General features: G+C 39.1%; 10 protein-coding genes across 10 annotated transcripts; 4 read left to right on the top strand and 6 right to left on the bottom strand.

Annotated features, from left to right (window-relative positions):
- SPT14 (phosphatidylinositol N-acetylglucosaminyltransferase SPT14) lies at nt 1–1,385 on the bottom strand (the record flags this gene model as incomplete). Its single annotated transcript, XM_018132563.1, has 2 exons — nt 1–1,303; nt 1,366–1,385. The coding sequence occupies 2 exons, from the start codon at nt 1,383–1,385 to the stop codon at nt 1–3; spliced, it is 1,323 nt and encodes a 440-aa protein (XP_017988156.1).
- Nucleotides 1,386–1,548: 163 nt separating this feature from the next.
- AW171_hschr53092 (HEL121Cp) lies at nt 1,549–3,930 on the top strand (the record flags this gene model as incomplete). Its single annotated transcript, XM_018132564.1, has 1 exon — nt 1,549–3,930. The coding sequence occupies one exon, from the start codon at nt 1,549–1,551 to the stop codon at nt 3,928–3,930; it is 2,382 nt and encodes a 793-aa protein (XP_017988155.1).
- Nucleotides 3,931–4,177: 247 nt separating this feature from the next.
- DAP1 (Dap1p) lies at nt 4,178–4,639 on the top strand (the record flags this gene model as incomplete). The annotated part of the gene is made up of 1 exon (XM_018132565.1): nt 4,178–4,639. The coding sequence occupies one exon, from the start codon at nt 4,178–4,180 to the stop codon at nt 4,637–4,639; it is 462 nt and encodes a 153-aa protein (XP_017988154.1).
- Nucleotides 4,640–4,804: 165 nt separating this feature from the next.
- Nucleotides 4,805–5,461, bottom strand: OSW1 (Osw1p; the record flags this gene model as incomplete). The annotated part of the gene is made up of 1 exon (XM_018132566.1): nt 4,805–5,461. One exon carries the CDS (start codon nt 5,459–5,461, stop codon nt 4,805–4,807), a length of 657 nt encoding a protein of 218 aa, XP_017988153.1.
- Nucleotides 5,462–5,992: 531 nt separating this feature from the next.
- MEX67 (Mex67p) lies at nt 5,993–7,702 on the bottom strand (the record flags this gene model as incomplete). The annotated part of the gene is made up of 1 exon (XM_018132567.1): nt 5,993–7,702. The coding sequence occupies one exon, from the start codon at nt 7,700–7,702 to the stop codon at nt 5,993–5,995; it is 1,710 nt and encodes a 569-aa protein (XP_017988152.1).
- Nucleotides 7,703–8,142: 440 nt separating this feature from the next.
- SEC63 (protein-transporting protein SEC63) lies at nt 8,143–10,146 on the top strand (the record flags this gene model as incomplete). The annotated part of the gene is made up of 1 exon (XM_018132568.1): nt 8,143–10,146. The coding sequence occupies one exon, from the start codon at nt 8,143–8,145 to the stop codon at nt 10,144–10,146; it is 2,004 nt and encodes a 667-aa protein (XP_017988151.1).
- Nucleotides 10,147–10,223: 77 nt separating this feature from the next.
- Nucleotides 10,224–10,751, bottom strand: NAT5 (peptide alpha-N-acetyltransferase subunit NAT5; the record flags this gene model as incomplete). The annotated part of the gene is made up of 1 exon (XM_018132569.1): nt 10,224–10,751. One exon carries the CDS (start codon nt 10,749–10,751, stop codon nt 10,224–10,226), a length of 528 nt encoding a protein of 175 aa, XP_017988150.1.
- Nucleotides 10,752–10,879: 128 nt separating this feature from the next.
- MRX4 (Mrx4p) lies at nt 10,880–11,881 on the top strand (the record flags this gene model as incomplete). Its single annotated transcript, XM_018132570.1, has 1 exon — nt 10,880–11,881. One exon carries the CDS (start codon nt 10,880–10,882, stop codon nt 11,879–11,881), a length of 1,002 nt encoding a protein of 333 aa, XP_017988149.1.
- Nucleotides 11,882–12,061: 180 nt separating this feature from the next.
- Nucleotides 12,062–12,583, bottom strand: TMA16 (Tma16p; the record flags this gene model as incomplete). The annotated part of the gene is made up of 1 exon (XM_018132571.1): nt 12,062–12,583. One exon carries the CDS (start codon nt 12,581–12,583, stop codon nt 12,062–12,064), a length of 522 nt encoding a protein of 173 aa, XP_017988148.1.
- A 115-nt stretch (nt 12,584–12,698) lies between these two features.
- Nucleotides 12,699–17,069, bottom strand: REV3 (DNA-directed DNA polymerase; the record flags this gene model as incomplete). The annotated part of the gene is made up of 1 exon (XM_018132572.1): nt 12,699–17,069. One exon carries the CDS (start codon nt 17,067–17,069, stop codon nt 12,699–12,701), a length of 4,371 nt encoding a protein of 1,456 aa, XP_017988147.1.
- Nucleotides 17,070–17,194: the final 125 nt, after the last annotated feature.

Here is a 17,194-nt window from a genome sequence, read left to right as displayed (position 1 = left end):
CTAGCTATGGATGGAAGATTTGGCGGGCCACTTTGGTACAATATCTATTTCGCTTCTGGGAGCCCACCATTCTAATATATACCACAGTATGTACTCTGTGACGCAACATAGTACAAATAATGTCCTTGCCCAAACATTATCCCTTTTATAAAACTTTTCTAGCATTGCAATCCAGTTTTTGTTAGTCGGCTGCGAACGCACTGTCTTGTAAACCTCCACCGTACGCCTGGCAACATCTAGCCAGTCGTACATTTGTCGTATATCAGAATGGAAGGATGAAGTATCGACTTCAAAACTATTAAGCAGCTGGATAGCAGTACTAGTAGCTTCAACTAAACTCGATACCGAGGTTTCCGAGGCATATACAGTCATATGCTCTGGCAGAACCTCTGGGATACCTCCAACTTTCGTAGTTACAATCAGCAAACCGCAGGACGCTGCTTCCACTAGGACGGTCCCAAAGGCCTCAGTCAAACTAGCATGCAAATATATATCCCCCAAACACATCACATCTCTTACATCTTCATGATTAACGGCACCCAGTAGTTGGACTCGTTCTTGTAACCTGAAAGATTCAATCATTTGTTGGAAATCTACAAAATTCGGGCCATCGCCCGCTATGATAAATTCCACTCTTTTATGCAAAGCACACACTCTGGGAATTAAGTGCGTGAGTAAATCTGCGCCCTTATTTGGAAATAGCCTAGATATAACAACAATTGTAATGCAATCTTTGGTGCGGAATACGTTGTTGCTTCGAGGCTTAAAGTCCTTGCTAACAACGGCATTCGGTATAACAGATATTTGGTCGGGCTCCAGATCCGCTCTAAGAACCATATTTTCCTTACAAGTATGAGAGACGCATATCGTGTGGTCGACGCATGTAAGGGTAAATTTTAGAAGCTTATTAACCAGAATTGACCCTATACTGTCAAAGCCATATAAAGAGTGATCGGTGAAAACAGTATAGATTCCCAACGTATTAGCATGTAATATACTTTCATGGGCCAGCGTAGAAACACTAACATGTGAATGAACAATATGGATCTGCTCCCTCAGCAATATGTTTCGAATTATTGGGAAACTAGCGAACACAGTTGGAAACGTAGTTTCTCTGTATAACACTAAGTATGGAACATAATATACCTTCAAACCATTTGTCAAATACCTAACGCCTTTTCTATCACCATATGCATGAGTAATTATCACAACCGAATGACCTAATTCGATTAACTTCTGGGACAAATGGTATATATGGAATTCCACACCTCCTAACTGTGGATAAAAGAAATCACACACCATTCTAACAAAGAATCATTAGTATAGAGTTCCAAAGGGAATCATAGAAATTAGAATTGCACATACGCCACATTGATCCTAGTCATATTGGTCTTATAGGTCGGTTTATCTTATTCTTTAGTTCTGTTTCCTACATAAGAGTTTCAGTATTGAACTTCAAGGTTGTTTTCTAAAAACTAAAGACTTCATTAGTAAAACTTTAACTTAATAGAACTCGAAATAAAAACTTATAAGCGAAGTGAAGAAGACATGAGCGCTTCAAATGATGGCTATGGTCGACTAAGCCAAAATGAGCAAGATATTTTAGATCCGGAGAATTCAGATAACCGAAATACTGTTATTAGTCAAGGTTTTGGTGATATTGAGTTACCAGTCGATCCTCCGATATATAACGAATTATCGGAAATCGTTGAAGAGAGGCCCCCGTTCGAACAGATGGGGTTTCAGGAACTAGAAGAGGTAACGCATAGAAAGAGTTTTAGGCAGTATTGGGAAGGTTTTCAACAAAATGTAATTATACCGTTTAAAAGGAAGTTTTGGGGCCCTTTAAACCAACTATATATGATGAGTTCGGAAAAGCTGGATTACTATTTAAATAAGGTTGGAAATCCATTGATTTTAAGACGATATGTTTACATCCTGTTTATGTCGTTTATTGTATATTATGTTAGTATGAGCAAGATGATGCCCAATAACGTTGAGTCCGGGACCCATGGGATGTTCTCAGATACGCCTAAGTTGATTGAATATGCAGGGCGTTGTATTAATTATGCGAAAATGGAACAAGATTTGGAATATTTGAGTAGCATGCCCCACATTGCTGGTACGAAGGGCGATTTTGCTATGATGGACTATGTGAAGGAATCGTTTACGAATAATGGCTTGCGTTCAACGAGAGTTTATCATTTTCCAGCAGTTATTAATTATGCGGGCGAGGCAGCTGTTTCTGTTTATGGTGATGGTGTGGATAAAGTAGTACTTGACTTGTCTGAGGAGAACTTTAATCCTATGGCAACTGCTGGGAAAGTTGAAGCCGCTCAGCTTATATACGGTCATTATGGAACAGAAGATGACTTGAAACGCTTAGAAGATGCCCATTTACTAAACGAGAATACTGTTCTTTTACTTCACTATGACTCATTTGTGGCAAATCAGGTATTACTATGCCAAGAACGTGGTATAAAGGGCATATTATTCATCTCAAAGTCACTGGATGGTAAAGAGGACGTTATTCAAAGGTTTCCAGTAGGGATACCTCACTACGGATTTGGGAATCCTTCTTCAGCAGGATACTCTGCGAAGTTTCTAGGAGGAGCACAACCAGATCAATCGCTTCTAATTCCAAAGATTCCCACGATTCCAATCTCCGCTAAGCAGGGATCCCAGTTGAAGGGTATGTTATCGAAATCAGATAGAGCTGTAGATTTCAAGAATGGCTGGCATAGCGGTGGCTCTAATAAAATAAAGATAGATATGTCATTGGACCCTATTCAGCGTGAAGATCAGCCGTCTTGGAACGTCGTTAGTAAGATTGACGGGAAAGAGCAATCCGACAAATCAATCATTATAGCTGCTGCGCGGGACTCTACACATTATGGTGCAAGTTATCCAAACTTTGGCCAGATGCTATTATTGGAGCTAGTGGAATTGTTCCAGCAGGTGAAGTATAAATATGACTGGAAGCCATTAAGAAACATATATTTCATTTCCTTCGATGCTTCTATGTACAATTCTGCTGGTGCAACTTCTCTTCTTAAAAACAATCTAGCCCACTTACAGGAAGAAGCCTATGCTTTCTTAGATATAACCCAGTTAAGTGTAGACCCCAAAGGTAGTAAAAATATTGAAGTCCAATGTACTCCTTTGCTCCATGAGTTTTTCACCAAAAAAAGTGAGAACTTTGGATTCCAACTCGATGTGACAGACGTAAAGCAGTACGGGCAGTGGGTTCCATACATGACAAATGGTATTCCCGTGATTGTATTTTCTTCGCCTCATATTTCAAAGATGGAGGCTCCAGCCTTAACCAGCGAGGACACCTTCTCACACCTCACTAATCAGACCTTTAACGTAAATAATGGCTGGGCCACTACCGGAGAAATGCTGCTCTTTTTATTCCAAGCATCACTTAAGTTGGTAGATAATCCATTGATTCAATTTAACATCCTAGACTATGTACGGGACTTAAATGTCAAACTACAAGATTTGGCCGCAATGTCTAAGAATCGACTAAACCTACAGCCTATTTATGATGCACTAGTACTATGGCAGAAGATAGGTGAAGACTGGCGCTCTTGGGCGTACACCTGGAACAACATTTTTATGAATCAAGAAGGTGGCAGAGAACCATCGATGTTGGCCATGAATAGGTGGGCATGGAACAGGAAGTTGACCGGCCTATACCGAGCGCAGGTTAAATTATCGGGCTTACCTGGACGGGCCTTCTTTAAAAATCTTGTTAGTGGGCCTGCTTTGCGTCTTTCAAACACATATGATTCCTGGTCATTCCCGGGGGTTCGAGACGCGGTACAGCGAGAAGATTGGGAAACGGCCCAGCAACAAGTTATATACGTCGGTAACATATTAAAGCTAGCGGCAGCTAAATTCATTGAAGATGTAGTCGATTTCTAGGAACTTACGTTGCCAAGTATATAATTCTAGTATACTAATTATAAAAATCATGTATCACGATTATTATAGTCACCATAGTAAAGTAGCCATTGATCAAAGATTCCAAGTTTTAGGAACCTTTAAGACCCGTAAAAAGTTCACAACTGTTTCAACCACAAGGGGTGATTTATAATAACGGAAGACAAGCATTAACTTTCTACATATATCCTATTGATTGATTACAATTTAGTCTACCTGTCGTTAGAGGATGTCTTTTGTCAAGAACATACTATTAGGAGGTGTAAAGACAAGTGAGGACCCAACAGGAGTCACCAATGAGAACACAGAAAATCGTGAATCGAATTCAACGAGTCATAAAGAACCAATAGTACAAACTACATTTTATCCAAGAACTTTATACAAGTTTAACGGTCATGATGACGAAAAAATATATATTGCAATCAAAGGAAAGGTTTACGACTGCAGTGCAAGTAGACAATTCTATGGTCCTAGTGGCCCATATTCAAACTTTGCAGGTCATGATGCTTCAAGAGGTTTAGCTACTAATTCCTTTGACATAGAAATGATATCTAGTTGGGACCGGCCGATAGATGATTTATCGGACTTATCGGCCCAGGAGTTGGAAGCGTTGGACAGCTGGGAATCACATTTCGAAAGAAAGTACCCTTGCATAGGAGTATTGGTACCAGAACCTGGTGTCAACATTTAAGCAGGATAGCTATTAAAAATTGGATTTAAGTCCTTTAGTTGTTAACTATTATTTCATTGAATATTTTATATATATATATGTTAAGACACATTGATTTTCTGTGCTATTGACACTCAATTTAAAACAATTTCAACCAGGGATGATTAAAGAGATATTCTAAATTAGTTAGCAGGCCTTTGCTTCTGACTTTCTTATTGATAATGTTTCTGGCTTCCTTATTGATAATGAAGGATAGTCACATAGACGAAGACTGTAGTCGCGGTCAAAAGTCAAGTACTCTGGGGGCTGATTATTTTTAATATCAACCAAAACACATGTAGAGTTCATAACACCTTTTCTATGGTAGTTGACTTTCATGTGAGCATGCTTGGCAATTTCTTTCTTAATAGAATAATCACCAGTGGGCTTTTTACCTTTACCTGTGATTGGAACAGCTCCGCTATTGAAGGACTTTAACTTGTATTTCCTGCGTGTAATCATTGCTTTACACCATTTATTCTTCTCCAAGGCGTTAAACCTAGGAGATCTACCGCATCCCCTTGGAAAGGAAGCTATAAGCAATGGCATACGCCTTTTCTTTTGCAAATCTACACCACTGGGCTGATTGGCAATATCTGTTAGTCTGATTGACAAATCAGAGTTTTCTCGCCTGGAGGTTGTTCCGGGCTTTCCGTTACGGCAATTGGCCCTATTCACTTTGTGAAGCCTGTGTATATGCCATCTTTCGCGGGCCTTTTGAAGGGTGACAGCGTCCTGTACTACCTGGAGAACTTGGGACACGTACCTATGTCTTGATCTTCTTGGCTGTGGAGGTGCTCTCATATATAATTATTTAACTTGCGCGATATATTAACGTTTGATCTTGTTTGGATTCTGGTAATAGTAGCTTATAGTTGTACAATTCATATATTACTAATTTGTGCCGCTTGTCTCTGTGACGTCCTTTGACGTTAAGTTGAGAGTCTGATAGATAGTTAGAATTAAAAAAAAAATATTTATCTTCTGTACTACTAAGACCTAATTGGAACTTGTCATTGTTGGACTCAATTGGTAAAAGCTTTTCTGGTCTGGCGCCTAGTCAGGATCTAACAGCAGACCATTTAGAATTATATGAAAAAGACGGACTAAGTAAATAATAACGCTTTCAATAAAACCTATATAAATACTATATGTAGATATATAGTTGATTACAATTAATGTCTCCGTTACTACATTTATGATTTGTGCTAGGCGGGTAACCGGAAGCATATGGATTACTATTAACATGCGACGTGATGGCATTAATGAGAGGTTGATAAGTTATCTTTCTTATTCATGTTGAAGTTCATTACCAAGCGTGAAATTAGTCTAATTTTATAAAAACGCATTTCTTGGTAGATTATTGACACTGCTTTGAAAGCCTTTAATTGCGGTATCATAATCCCAACCGCTCTGCTCTGCTAACATCAATGTATATTCAGCGTTCAATTTCGTTTCAAGGTGTAACCTATTGAGGAATTCCATTTGGAACTTTGCTTGCGCGTCACTTTGAGGCTGCATTGCTGTTCCCAAAGGCTGTGTCAGAACTGGTGTGATTTTAGGTGCATCCATTGGTTGCATTGTAGGAGGTTGCTGTTCGATCGCTGGTGGTTGAGGAGCGGATTTCTTTGTCCATGCACCCAAAACATATGATCTGATAGTCAAAAGATCAGATGCAATAATGACGCTGCCTTGATTAGGTACGATAACCCAGGTTCTATCAAATGATTTTTTCGAGAGTTTGCTCTGTGAATTGCTTTGATAGCCGTGATTATACCGCCTATTCCTGCTGTTTGAACCATATGATTTGGCATTGTCTACCTCTGGTTTGGACACTTCCTCAAAGAATCCATGCAGGATAATAACAAAGCCACCTACAGGAGGGTAGGACCATGTTTGTAATGAGTAATTGTCAGGCTGTTCTTGAAGAAAATGTTTTGTACCGGGAATTGACTTGAATAGTTTATGAATTGACTCAAGACCCATACCAAGCCGCTCCTGTTTCGACTTCTCACTGGAGACCTTAGTTATATTTCGCGAAAACGATAGGTAGTGTCCAAATGAGGGAGATTGGTCGCAGTCTTGGACGGTGGTCGCAGGAACAGAGGAGTCTACGCTAATAGAAAACTGCGACTGTGGAGTATACAAACCCATTAGTTGTGCTCGATCAGTATCCCACAGCCTGAGAAAATTCGTAACAAAATCAATTGCAGATGAACCCAAGTTGCTCTCCTCAAAGAAAAACTGCTGCAGTTGCATCGGAAAGGTGTATATCGCATTCAACTTGTTCTCATCACGCACAACCGCGCTATCTAAAATGACCATTTTTGGAAAGATCCTCAGCAGCTCTCTACGATACTCTGGATCATTCGCAATGGGGTTATTCATCATCAGCAGTTCTCTCAATTCCTTAAATTTGTTTTTCCATACATTAAGTGATTGGAACCTCGAAATCTGGTTGTTCGCTAGACATAGATTTTTTAATCCAGGAAACGTTTGCGCAAGTGTCGAAATACCATCCACGTCCTTAAGATTATTATTAGACAAGTTCACAGACTCCACAAATAGCTGCTTTTCGTTGGACGCAAGCTTCATCAAAGCCAAAAACATCTTCGACTGTGTAGAAGTATTAGAGACCAACCCATTTTGAATTAAATCCGGGTCATGGTACATATTCCCCAAATCTAACATCCTAGTTTGAGCATTATATCTCTTAAACAGAAAATTCCTCAGTAAAGATATTGTATTGGATGTAGATGTATTTCCAACACCCTCCATATCTTCAAATTTCAAAGCATTACCAGCAAATCGAATCCCATTAAACTTCAAAAGCGGTTGCACCTCATGTTTATTAACATATCCAATTACCAAATCTCCCTGCACATAGGAGTTTTGAATTGCAATCCTGGTTTTTCTAGTAACGAAGTTTAACAGGTCTTGTTGTGTTGCGTTTTGCCAACCCCTAACGCTAACCTTTGCCTTATTCTGAGTTTGAAACTCCTGAGCCATAGAACCTAATTGGTTAACATTTCCAAATGCGTTCATCACCAATATAAACAATGGTAGCTCAATATAAAGGCTTATATACCTTAACACCTACACTTCATTAAATATCATCATTGTCTAAGACTATCCAAGTTCTCAATAGCTATTAAAAAAAATTTACAATACGTAAACAATGATAATTGATATCTTGGCGGAGACAGTTCGAAGTACTTCCGTATAGAAATCACTCGCAGGCATAGCGCAGCATTGAAAGTCCAGCAACATTTGGAGGAACTATTGATACTTATTTCCTCCCACTTCCTCTGCACTTCGCTGTTTGCGTGTGAAATATTATGGGCGGGATAGTTTGGTCACTTTAAACGAGGCTTTGTGAGCATTTCAGTGGCGATTTAAACACGCTTCGCTGTTACCTAAACAAAGGCGTATTAAAACAGTCTTGGTTGCTGAAGACGAGTTTGCTATACTGATTGTTCTCTAAAATGACTCTAAGTTACGAATATGATGAAGCAGACGAAACGTGGCCGTTCTTTCTATTGACATTGTTGTTAGTACTACTGGTTCCTGCAACATGGGCTCAGATAGCTGGTTTATTTCGTTCTAAGAAGGTTGAAGATGACGATGACAAGTTATCTTTGGGCAGGATTCGTGACAAGCATGCTCCAGATGCTATATTGAGGTTCCGGGAGAAGAGAGAAGCTACGGGATCTAAGATTTTCAATAAGAGAGCAGTTTTCATTGTGATTGGGTGGGCTATTGTGGGATATTTGCTACATAGTATTGGTAATAATTCAGTTTTGAGAGACAATATTTCGACAGTTTTTGATCCATATGAATACTTAGATATTGGTGCGTCTGCAACGGAGAGGGAGATCAGATCCGCATACAGGAAACTATCTGTTAAATTCCATCCTGACAAATTGTCAAAGGACTTGACACCTGAGGCGAGAGCGCGGTTGGAAGAGCAGTATGTTATGATTACTAAGGCATATAAGTCTTTGACAGATGAGATTACTAGGGAAAATTACTTGAAATGGGGTCATCCTGATGGTCCTCAATCTACTTCTCATGGAATTGCGTTACCAAAGTTTTTAGTAGAGGGAGCAGCGTCACCTTTGGTTGTAGCTGCTTATTTTGGGCTTTTGGCTGTCCTACTTCCATATCTGGTTTCCAAATGGTGGTCTAATACTCAATCGTACACTGTAAAGGGTATTAATGCGGATACAGCCTCATACTTTGTTGACAGGATGTTTAACCATGCACCTTCTGATTTGGTTAACGTTGATACTATAATATCCTGGCTATCAAAAGCTAAGGAATATACTTTGAAGTACCCCCACTTGAAACCAGAAGACTTTGAGCGTCTATTGCAAGATCACATCAATCGCAGACACAGCGGTGAACTAGAAAATGTAAAATTGGATATTGTTTCCCAGTCAACGAAAATATTGCATGGCTTACTTGACATTGCAACTACGGTCAGAAACACAGATATCTGTGTTACTATATTGGAGACCTCCAAGTGTATTGTGCAGGCTATCAAAAATTCTCCTTATGCACAGATCCTTCAACTACCACACGTTAGCAAAGAGACCTTTATGGCAGGTAGTGTTGAAGATATCAGAACCCTTGGTAAGTTATTTACATTCGAGGACAAGAAAATTGGTCAAATACTGGGAATTACAGACGCCAATGACTTAAAAGAGACTATACATGTTGCTTCTTCCATTCCTCACTTGAGATTGATCGATGCTCATTTTAAGGTTCCGGGCGATGCCAATGTGACCCCATCTTCAACACCTCATATTGTATTAAAAGTGTTAGTCTGCTCAGCAAAGCATAAGTTCTTTAGCCCTAGCTCAATTCCTGCAACAATGTTGCAAGAGGTTGAGGATTTCGCTAGTATGCGTGACCCCTTCAAGTTTGCTAACGCTCTTCCTCTTGTCCCTCATACATACGCTCCTTACTTCCCTATTCCTAGGCGCGGAGGATGGTGCTGTTTGGTTACCTTGCAAAAAGACAATAAAGTCATTCAGACTCCTTTTGTCGTCACAAGGTTGTCATTTGAAAACTTGAAGAATGACTTCGATAAAAGACTAATCAAAGACGTCAGCAAAGAATTGAAAACCGATGACTGGGAAATTAGCACCATTAAGATACCATTAGGTCAACCAGCACCAGCTGAAAAGGGAGACTACCATTTCCGTGTTATCATTAAGTCAACCGATTATTTCGGTGGAGATCTCGACGTCACTATTCCAATGCAAGTACGCGATCCCGTGAAGATTGACGAGGCCAAGGAATACATATACGGTGCCGGAGACCATGATGAAAATACACCAGGAAGTGATGATAGTGACAATAGTGACATTGAAGATGATGAAAATGAAGATTCTAATGAAGGTAGTGATTACACAGATATCGACACTGATACAGAAGTAGAAGAAGACGCAACAGAGGATAAAGAAAAAAGTGATGAAAAGTAGTCAATCATGTTATAATAACTAAATGATGTACGAATTATAACTTGTGGTATTAGTATAAACGCCTCTCATTTCGTCAGTCATAGCTTTTTAATATACAGAAAGCAGTCTGTTGATCCGGTTTTAGTCATCAAATGGTTGGTTACAACACCTTTATGCTTTTCAAACCCACGCTTTGAATACCACTGCTGTGTATCTTCGTCATCAATTGGTATATAGACGTATATATTACGTTGATGTAGTTTAGTGCTTTGTTCTTCAATGTAATTCAATAGCTTTGTACCGATGCTCTTGTTCCGATAAGCTGGTAAGACACATAAAGATTCAATGTGAATGCCTGGGGGTTTCCCCATAGTATTATCATTTGTTACTAGATTCGCTTTCAAGGTCCCGACAGCAATTTCTCCATAGTAAGCCAACTGTGAAATAATACTAGGTGCATTTTTTATTGTTTTTGATGGGAAAAGTTCATTAAAGAACGAATCATCATAACGTACAGGTGAAGCATAGCTCAAAACAGCCCTAACCAAACCTGAAGTATTGTGATATACCTCATCTAAACTAATAGCATCGCGGTAAACCCTCTTAATAGTGGTTACTGATGCCATTCCGTCTTGAAGTTTCAGTATCAAGTAGTACTTTAAAGTTCGCGAACATGAAAAATTACTACTAATTTCACATCTACGTAAAATCTTTAACAAAGCTGTAGAAGAAAGTACATAGTAAAGCTGATTACATGATTGGTGAATTGGGACACCATAAATGGCATTTTAGGCAGCTTCTCAGTCAATTAGCTGCCAGGCAAATGCGTATACACACAAGTTCAGTGCTCATGTCATCATCATCATCATCATCATCATCCATGAAACTGAAGGTACTGGAACTAAAAAAGGCAATCCAAACACTTGACAAAGAAGGTTTGGGACTCAATATTACACCTGAAAACTTTGCTGGGGTTAATGCTCTTTTTAAGATGGCAAATATACCGGAAGACTTGGGTTTCCAAAAGAAATTAGCGACTCTACGGTCTGCTATTCAAGAGGGCAAGATTTCTGATAGTATCATATCTAGAGTAATAAAAAGCGACTCAAACGATTCCAATGCTGCTCTAAATGCTGACAGTAATGTTAATTCTCTAACCCGTGAGATAGCTGAGTGGACAGAAGATCTAAAACCATTGGATGCTCTGATACAAGATTCCAGCACTAAACGGAAACGTCAACAGGTTGATACCAATATGAACAATTCTGATAGAATAAATTTGCATAATAATACCAAAAAGACGAATCATCTTTCAAATCCCATAGAAAGGATATCCAAAGAGCGAGCAAAACTGTACGATTGGAACAGTCAAAATAGAGAACTGGATGTCATGACAAAAGTAGATAGCACAAGCTCTATTCTGTCTTTTACCAATCCTATAAAGCATTTGAGAGATAATTATGAGCTTTTAAAGCACAGGAAGGGTATATTAAAGCGCTCTGCGAAGACAACGACAGGTAAAAAGCTACTTCTGTATGATTACAAAATTAACAGTAAAAAGGTAGTGGAAGTTAACGCACATTCGGTGCTACAGGTCAGTTTTAAAGATTTATTCACTATCATCAACGGGAGCAATGCTTCTCCCGAGCATATGCTCGATGTTATAAGTAAATGCGAAAATGAAGGATGGGAATTGGTAGGCGATGTATATAATGAACCGCATAAGCTTGTGTTCCAGCTACCGGTACGGAAATGAGAATCTAGGAGGCAAAATATAATAAAGTGGGACAGCATTTGGCATTAACAACCTAAATTAATTATGTAGTAATTAAGTATATGTACAGTAAAGGTGTTTTAACACCAATGACGGTTGATGTAACTCAACACAATTGGAAAATTGGAATCTCGTTAGAGTATTTCAAATAATATTAATTTATCAGCCTATAACTTTTTCTCCTTTATCATTTACTCTAATTAAGAGTAAAGTTGATAGAGCACCGAACGAACCGTTCCAGTGTCTGAGGAAGAACACATTATCCTCTTTGGTCAGATCTGGACAAAGAAAACCGGTGGTGAATTCTCTTAATTCAGTTTTTTTCTTCTCCTCTAACAACTGCTGCCTATTTGTAGGCGGTCTATTAGGCCTCCGTTTACTCTTCAGCATCTCAAGTTCCTCATCATCACGTGCTATGAATTGACTTATTATCGTTGCAGTGTCTATATATGTAAAAACGGTTCGTTCTTTTAGTTCCCCAGTATTTATAACATCTTGGATGAATTTTATACGGCTTAGTTCATTAGACTTTTTCTCATTGTGTGCTCTCTTCTTAGCTTGTATTTTGTCATCCCTCAGAGTCGCCTTGTTTAGTTGCTGAAACTTACGCCCCTTGGGATGTACAGTGTGTTTCTTACCTTTCATATTCTGCTGAATCTTGGTTAAAGACTTAGAGACAGGCATTTTCGTTGAATTTTGAGTCTGTAGCGTTCGAATTACTGGCAGAGATTAGCGATGAGGTTGAAATATGCAGTTATTAAAATGATACATCTAAATTTGTAATCGTGTATAATGATCATCACCAATCTAAAGATTGTAGAGCATTATGGATGTCTTTCCAAGACGACTCGTTTAACAATGCCTCGTACTTCCTTCTAGAAAAGTAGTTTGGGCAGTCATGAGAATCGCATGAAAATGCAGCTTCGGTCAATGTGTCCGATTGACCTTTTGCAATATGGAAAGCGCAGTTTTTACACGTTTTCAAAATAGATTTCATTCGATTCTCGTTAGCAATCTTCTTTTCAACTAGAAGGAACTCTGCTGTAGAATCTGGAGATGCTTGGCATTTTTCACAAATCTTGAATTTATTCCTGTGAAGTATAATATTTCTACACTTTAAACAAGTTGCAGAATTAACAATCCTTGGTAAGCCATTCATATCAGACGTAAATATATTCTTAAGATCTTTAAACCTTGGCAAATCTCTGTACAGCTCTCTGATATCCAATCCTACTATCTTAAAAAACCTTTCTAGCGGAGGAATTAGAGTTTTTGTGATATAATACTCGTAGTCTAACGTCATGCTCGGCAGTTCAAGGAATTTTTCTGGCGGGACGCACCTATCAACTAAACGATCGCCTGATTTGCCCTGAACTACTAGATAAGTTACTCTTTCGCCATATTGAGGCTCGGCCATCTCATCTTCTTGCGCTCTCATTTTTGCTACAGCACCTGCTGGAGGAAGGGAGTTTTCGTTAGCGTATGTTCCCATTCGGACTTCACGAGAAAAACAAAAATCCTGAACAATAATGTTACCTTCAATTATTCTCTTGAATTCCTCAGTTATGTATGATTTGACTTGACTTAGATCGTAGGTGTCAAATAGAATTTCAAGAGATCTTTGTACGATTTTTTGTTGAGCAGGATTTGAGTCTCTGCGAATAGTTTCTATTCCTTTGGCAAGGAATTCACCAACTGCTTGAGTTGGGTAATTGTAAGAGTAACCAACATATCTCTTCTTTGATAATAAAATACAAGGGTGGAAAACGCGTTCAAACTTTAGTTCAACTGGACTAGGATTGGAAGCTGTGACTGCCGAAGCAATTGCATTTCCAATGTTAAAGGCCTGCTCCCGGCTCTTTCCTGGAAGGTAAACGAAAAGACTATCTGTATCACCGTAGATAACTTTCGCTCCCCAATCATACTCTCCCTCAATCATCGCTACAGCATTTTTTAAAGTTTGTCGCGCTGTCTGTACAATACTATCAGCAATATCAGAACACGGCATACGACCAGAATAAGATGCGGATGTATAACCATATGTTACATTAGCAAGAAGCTTTAAAGCAATTTGTCGACTATCTAAAGTGCTTAGTAGGTTTCTATTTTCAGTCGGCAATTCTTGCATTGTTCTTTTAACCATAAATCTAGATGACAGTATATCTTGTAACATTTTAGATAGTGCAGACCTTCTAACCTCTTCCTTAACGAATACGACGCCGTTTGGAGATATATTCACAAAATCAGCAAGTAATTTCAGAAGGTTCGGAGGAATTGATGTGTCTGTGACCCCCACTTCATTGTGAGAAAGAGAAATTTCCATGACTCTGCCAATCATTGTGCTGTAACAGTAATTATAGGCCATGATTATGGAGGGATATAAGGCTTGAAAATCTAACACAATGACAGGTCCCTTGTAGAATGAAGTATCAGGTTCCATTACCAAAGGTACACACTCCAAAGCTCTCTGTCGCCGCACTTGAGAATTACTCGGTGATAGTAGTATAAAACGCTCTGATTTGCACAGGCGTACAAGAAAAGATTCAACCTTGAATTGCGAACCACGGGCAATGACCGACTGAAAGTCTATTCCAATTAGGCGGGCTTCTTCGGTAATTCGAGATATTATATATTTCTCATTTATTAGTCGAATATTGTAATCCACTCTTTTTCTCCAGTAGTTTATAACTAATCGCAAACTTCCAGGTTTAGAATAGTCACTCCAAAACTTTGAAAGCGATTCATGAGAGTAGTGAGGGGTACGCTCTCCAAAAAAATGGAACGTTATGTTTTCAAAGGTATACCTTAATAAATTAAACTCACCTCTTAGTCTCCGCCATATGTTTAGCAAATGTCTGCCAGCTATCTTGGTGCCTGAAGCGTGAGTATAATTCCATTTACTTTCATAACTATTGCTCCCTTCTTTCTTAACTCGTGATAGCATATTATTAATTCGCAAACTATGTGCGACATCCCCACGCTTTATTAAATATCCCCATGATGATACGTTGACCTCAAAACCAGATAATATATCTGGGTCCATGAGTAGCACTAGTTTAACAAACGAGTTAATTAAATCAAGTTCAGAATAATGAAAGGATATATAGCCTCCATCAGCTGCACCCTTTATTACATCTTCGTATTCTTTCTCTGAATCATCGAGGAAAATCAGCATCCCCTGATTTGGGAGGGATTGATTGTTAATTATGTATGTGCCGTCCATTTTCCAGAAGATTATTTTAATCGCATCCTTTGTAGGATTTGGTAACATATTTTGTCTCGTTTTAATATGAAGCTCAAGAGACATATGAGTTAAATCATTTCCATCTGACTTCCGCGAATCAACGTACAACGCTGTCCTGAATGAAGGTTTAAAATGCTCATTTTTCTTTATTGGAGCAATTTGCGATGATTTCTTATGCACGTTTGCGGGTTTATTCAAAGGATCACTGTATCCGGGTGGTTTTGGTGTGTATAACCATCGATTAAAAGTAAGCGGAGTTGATTTTCGGAGACTCCTATACATAGATGAATCTCCGGCAAACCCTAAGGGCGTGCGATGGCTATAGTAGTCAGTTGACAATTCGTGTCTTTTGCCCGAATAAATATATCTGGTTTTCTGTAAGTCTACTGGATTTGAAAAATATGGGTCACTATAATTAATAGCTGGCAAGCCTTCCTGTTCGATTTTGTTTAAAATGCTCTTGTAGCCAATGGGAAATCTCTTATACCTGTAAGTGGGCTGCTCATATGGGATTCCTCTAACTTGTACCACAGCTTTTGGTGAATTATGAAGGGCAAGGGATGCCGAAATCTCAGGAGTCTGCAGCTTACGAGACTTTAAAGTGGCATCTTCTAAATCATCCAAGGTTGATACTTGTTCTGGTTCATCTGCGGTATTCTCCAAGGAAATGGGGACTTGATCGTTATTGCTCGATGGGCTAAGTTTCCGCTTCAAGGTTTCCAAACGGCAACTGCTACCGATCTTGGGTATAACAGGAAGCCATAGATCTTCTATAGCATCGGATGCAGTTCGAATCCTATCGTACCACAATGAATTATCTACAAAACTGGCAAAATCTACTTCCGCTGTGCTCGAACTTGTTTCCGCCTGTTTTTTTTGGTAGAACTCCCATAACTTACCAGTGTCCCAATTAGGGGCTGATTCAACTCTAGAAATAGCAGCTGGGGGAGAGTATTGGAGCAAGCCATATATAGATCGTAGTTTCTCAATATCTTTCCATAGAAGATCGGTCGAAGTGACATAACTTTCCTTCCTGTCCGAGATCGGCGTAAAGGAAGATACATTGAAGTCATGATGCAAATCTCTATAGCTTATATGTCTCCTATTAAGTATGAGCTGCGGAAGAACATCTATTTCCAATAGACCGTTCCCCTCACGCTCAAATTCAGCTTCGTCAAGCAAGTTCTCGTCTTCACGAAGATGCTTATTCAACCACACGCCAAGAGAATCATCCCACAGTTTTTTGTCCATAGCATTGTATTCATTTAATACTGGGCTCCTAAAGTAACAGGACGACATCTCTAACCATGAACAGCCAAAACAGTTATAGTCAGCAGTAAACTGCAGCAGGTATGGGATATGGGACTCAAATGTCTCCACGCTATAACCAAACAAATCGCCATTTCGTAAAATTTCAGATAGGTGCAACGTTAGCGATGGATTCAACAACGATATCTTATAAAAGGCATGCCATCCAACATGGAATCCATAAAACGGTACACCTTTAACTACAGTGACATCCGCAATATATTGCAAACCATCGGACCAGGAGGCATCCAACCCAGGTTCCTCACAAACAGAGTCCTCATTAGACCTTCTTAATGCATTTTCTAACAAAATATGTAAATTCCTGCAGTGGCTATCAACCGCATCCATTTCACTACCAACCTTTCCATCATACTTAATGAAGATATAGGGGAACACACCATGTACATGACAAAGAACGTTGTGACCAGTGGATAATGATCCGTATATTCTTATAATAGGGACAGAACCAAACTTAATATCTTTAAACCTGGTACTTCCTGATACATCTAGTCTTGTAGGTCGTGTTAGATAAAAGTCGTAATCATTACATTGAAGCTGTACCGGATCCAAAGAGCTCCTGTTAGGTTCTTCAGAAGGCCTTGGGGGATCAGTATGCATGTAATAAAGTAAGCGATACCAGTTTTAAGTGGCTTCGTTGCTTTCTTGGCGGGAGTTCTTAATTGTGGCGGGGTTTGTTACGTTGTTGATTTGCTTTGTCTAGTTTAACATTAAACAATAAAGTG

The sequence above is a fragment of the Eremothecium sinecaudum genome, chromosome V, assembly GCF_001548555.1.
Source record: "Eremothecium sinecaudum strain ATCC 58844 chromosome V, complete sequence".
Classification (NCBI taxonomy): domain Eukaryota; kingdom Fungi; phylum Ascomycota; class Saccharomycetes; order Saccharomycetales; family Saccharomycetaceae; genus Eremothecium; species Eremothecium sinecaudum.
The sequence above is the reverse complement of the archived record's forward strand: the minus strand, read 5'-3'. Positions and strand labels throughout refer to the sequence as shown.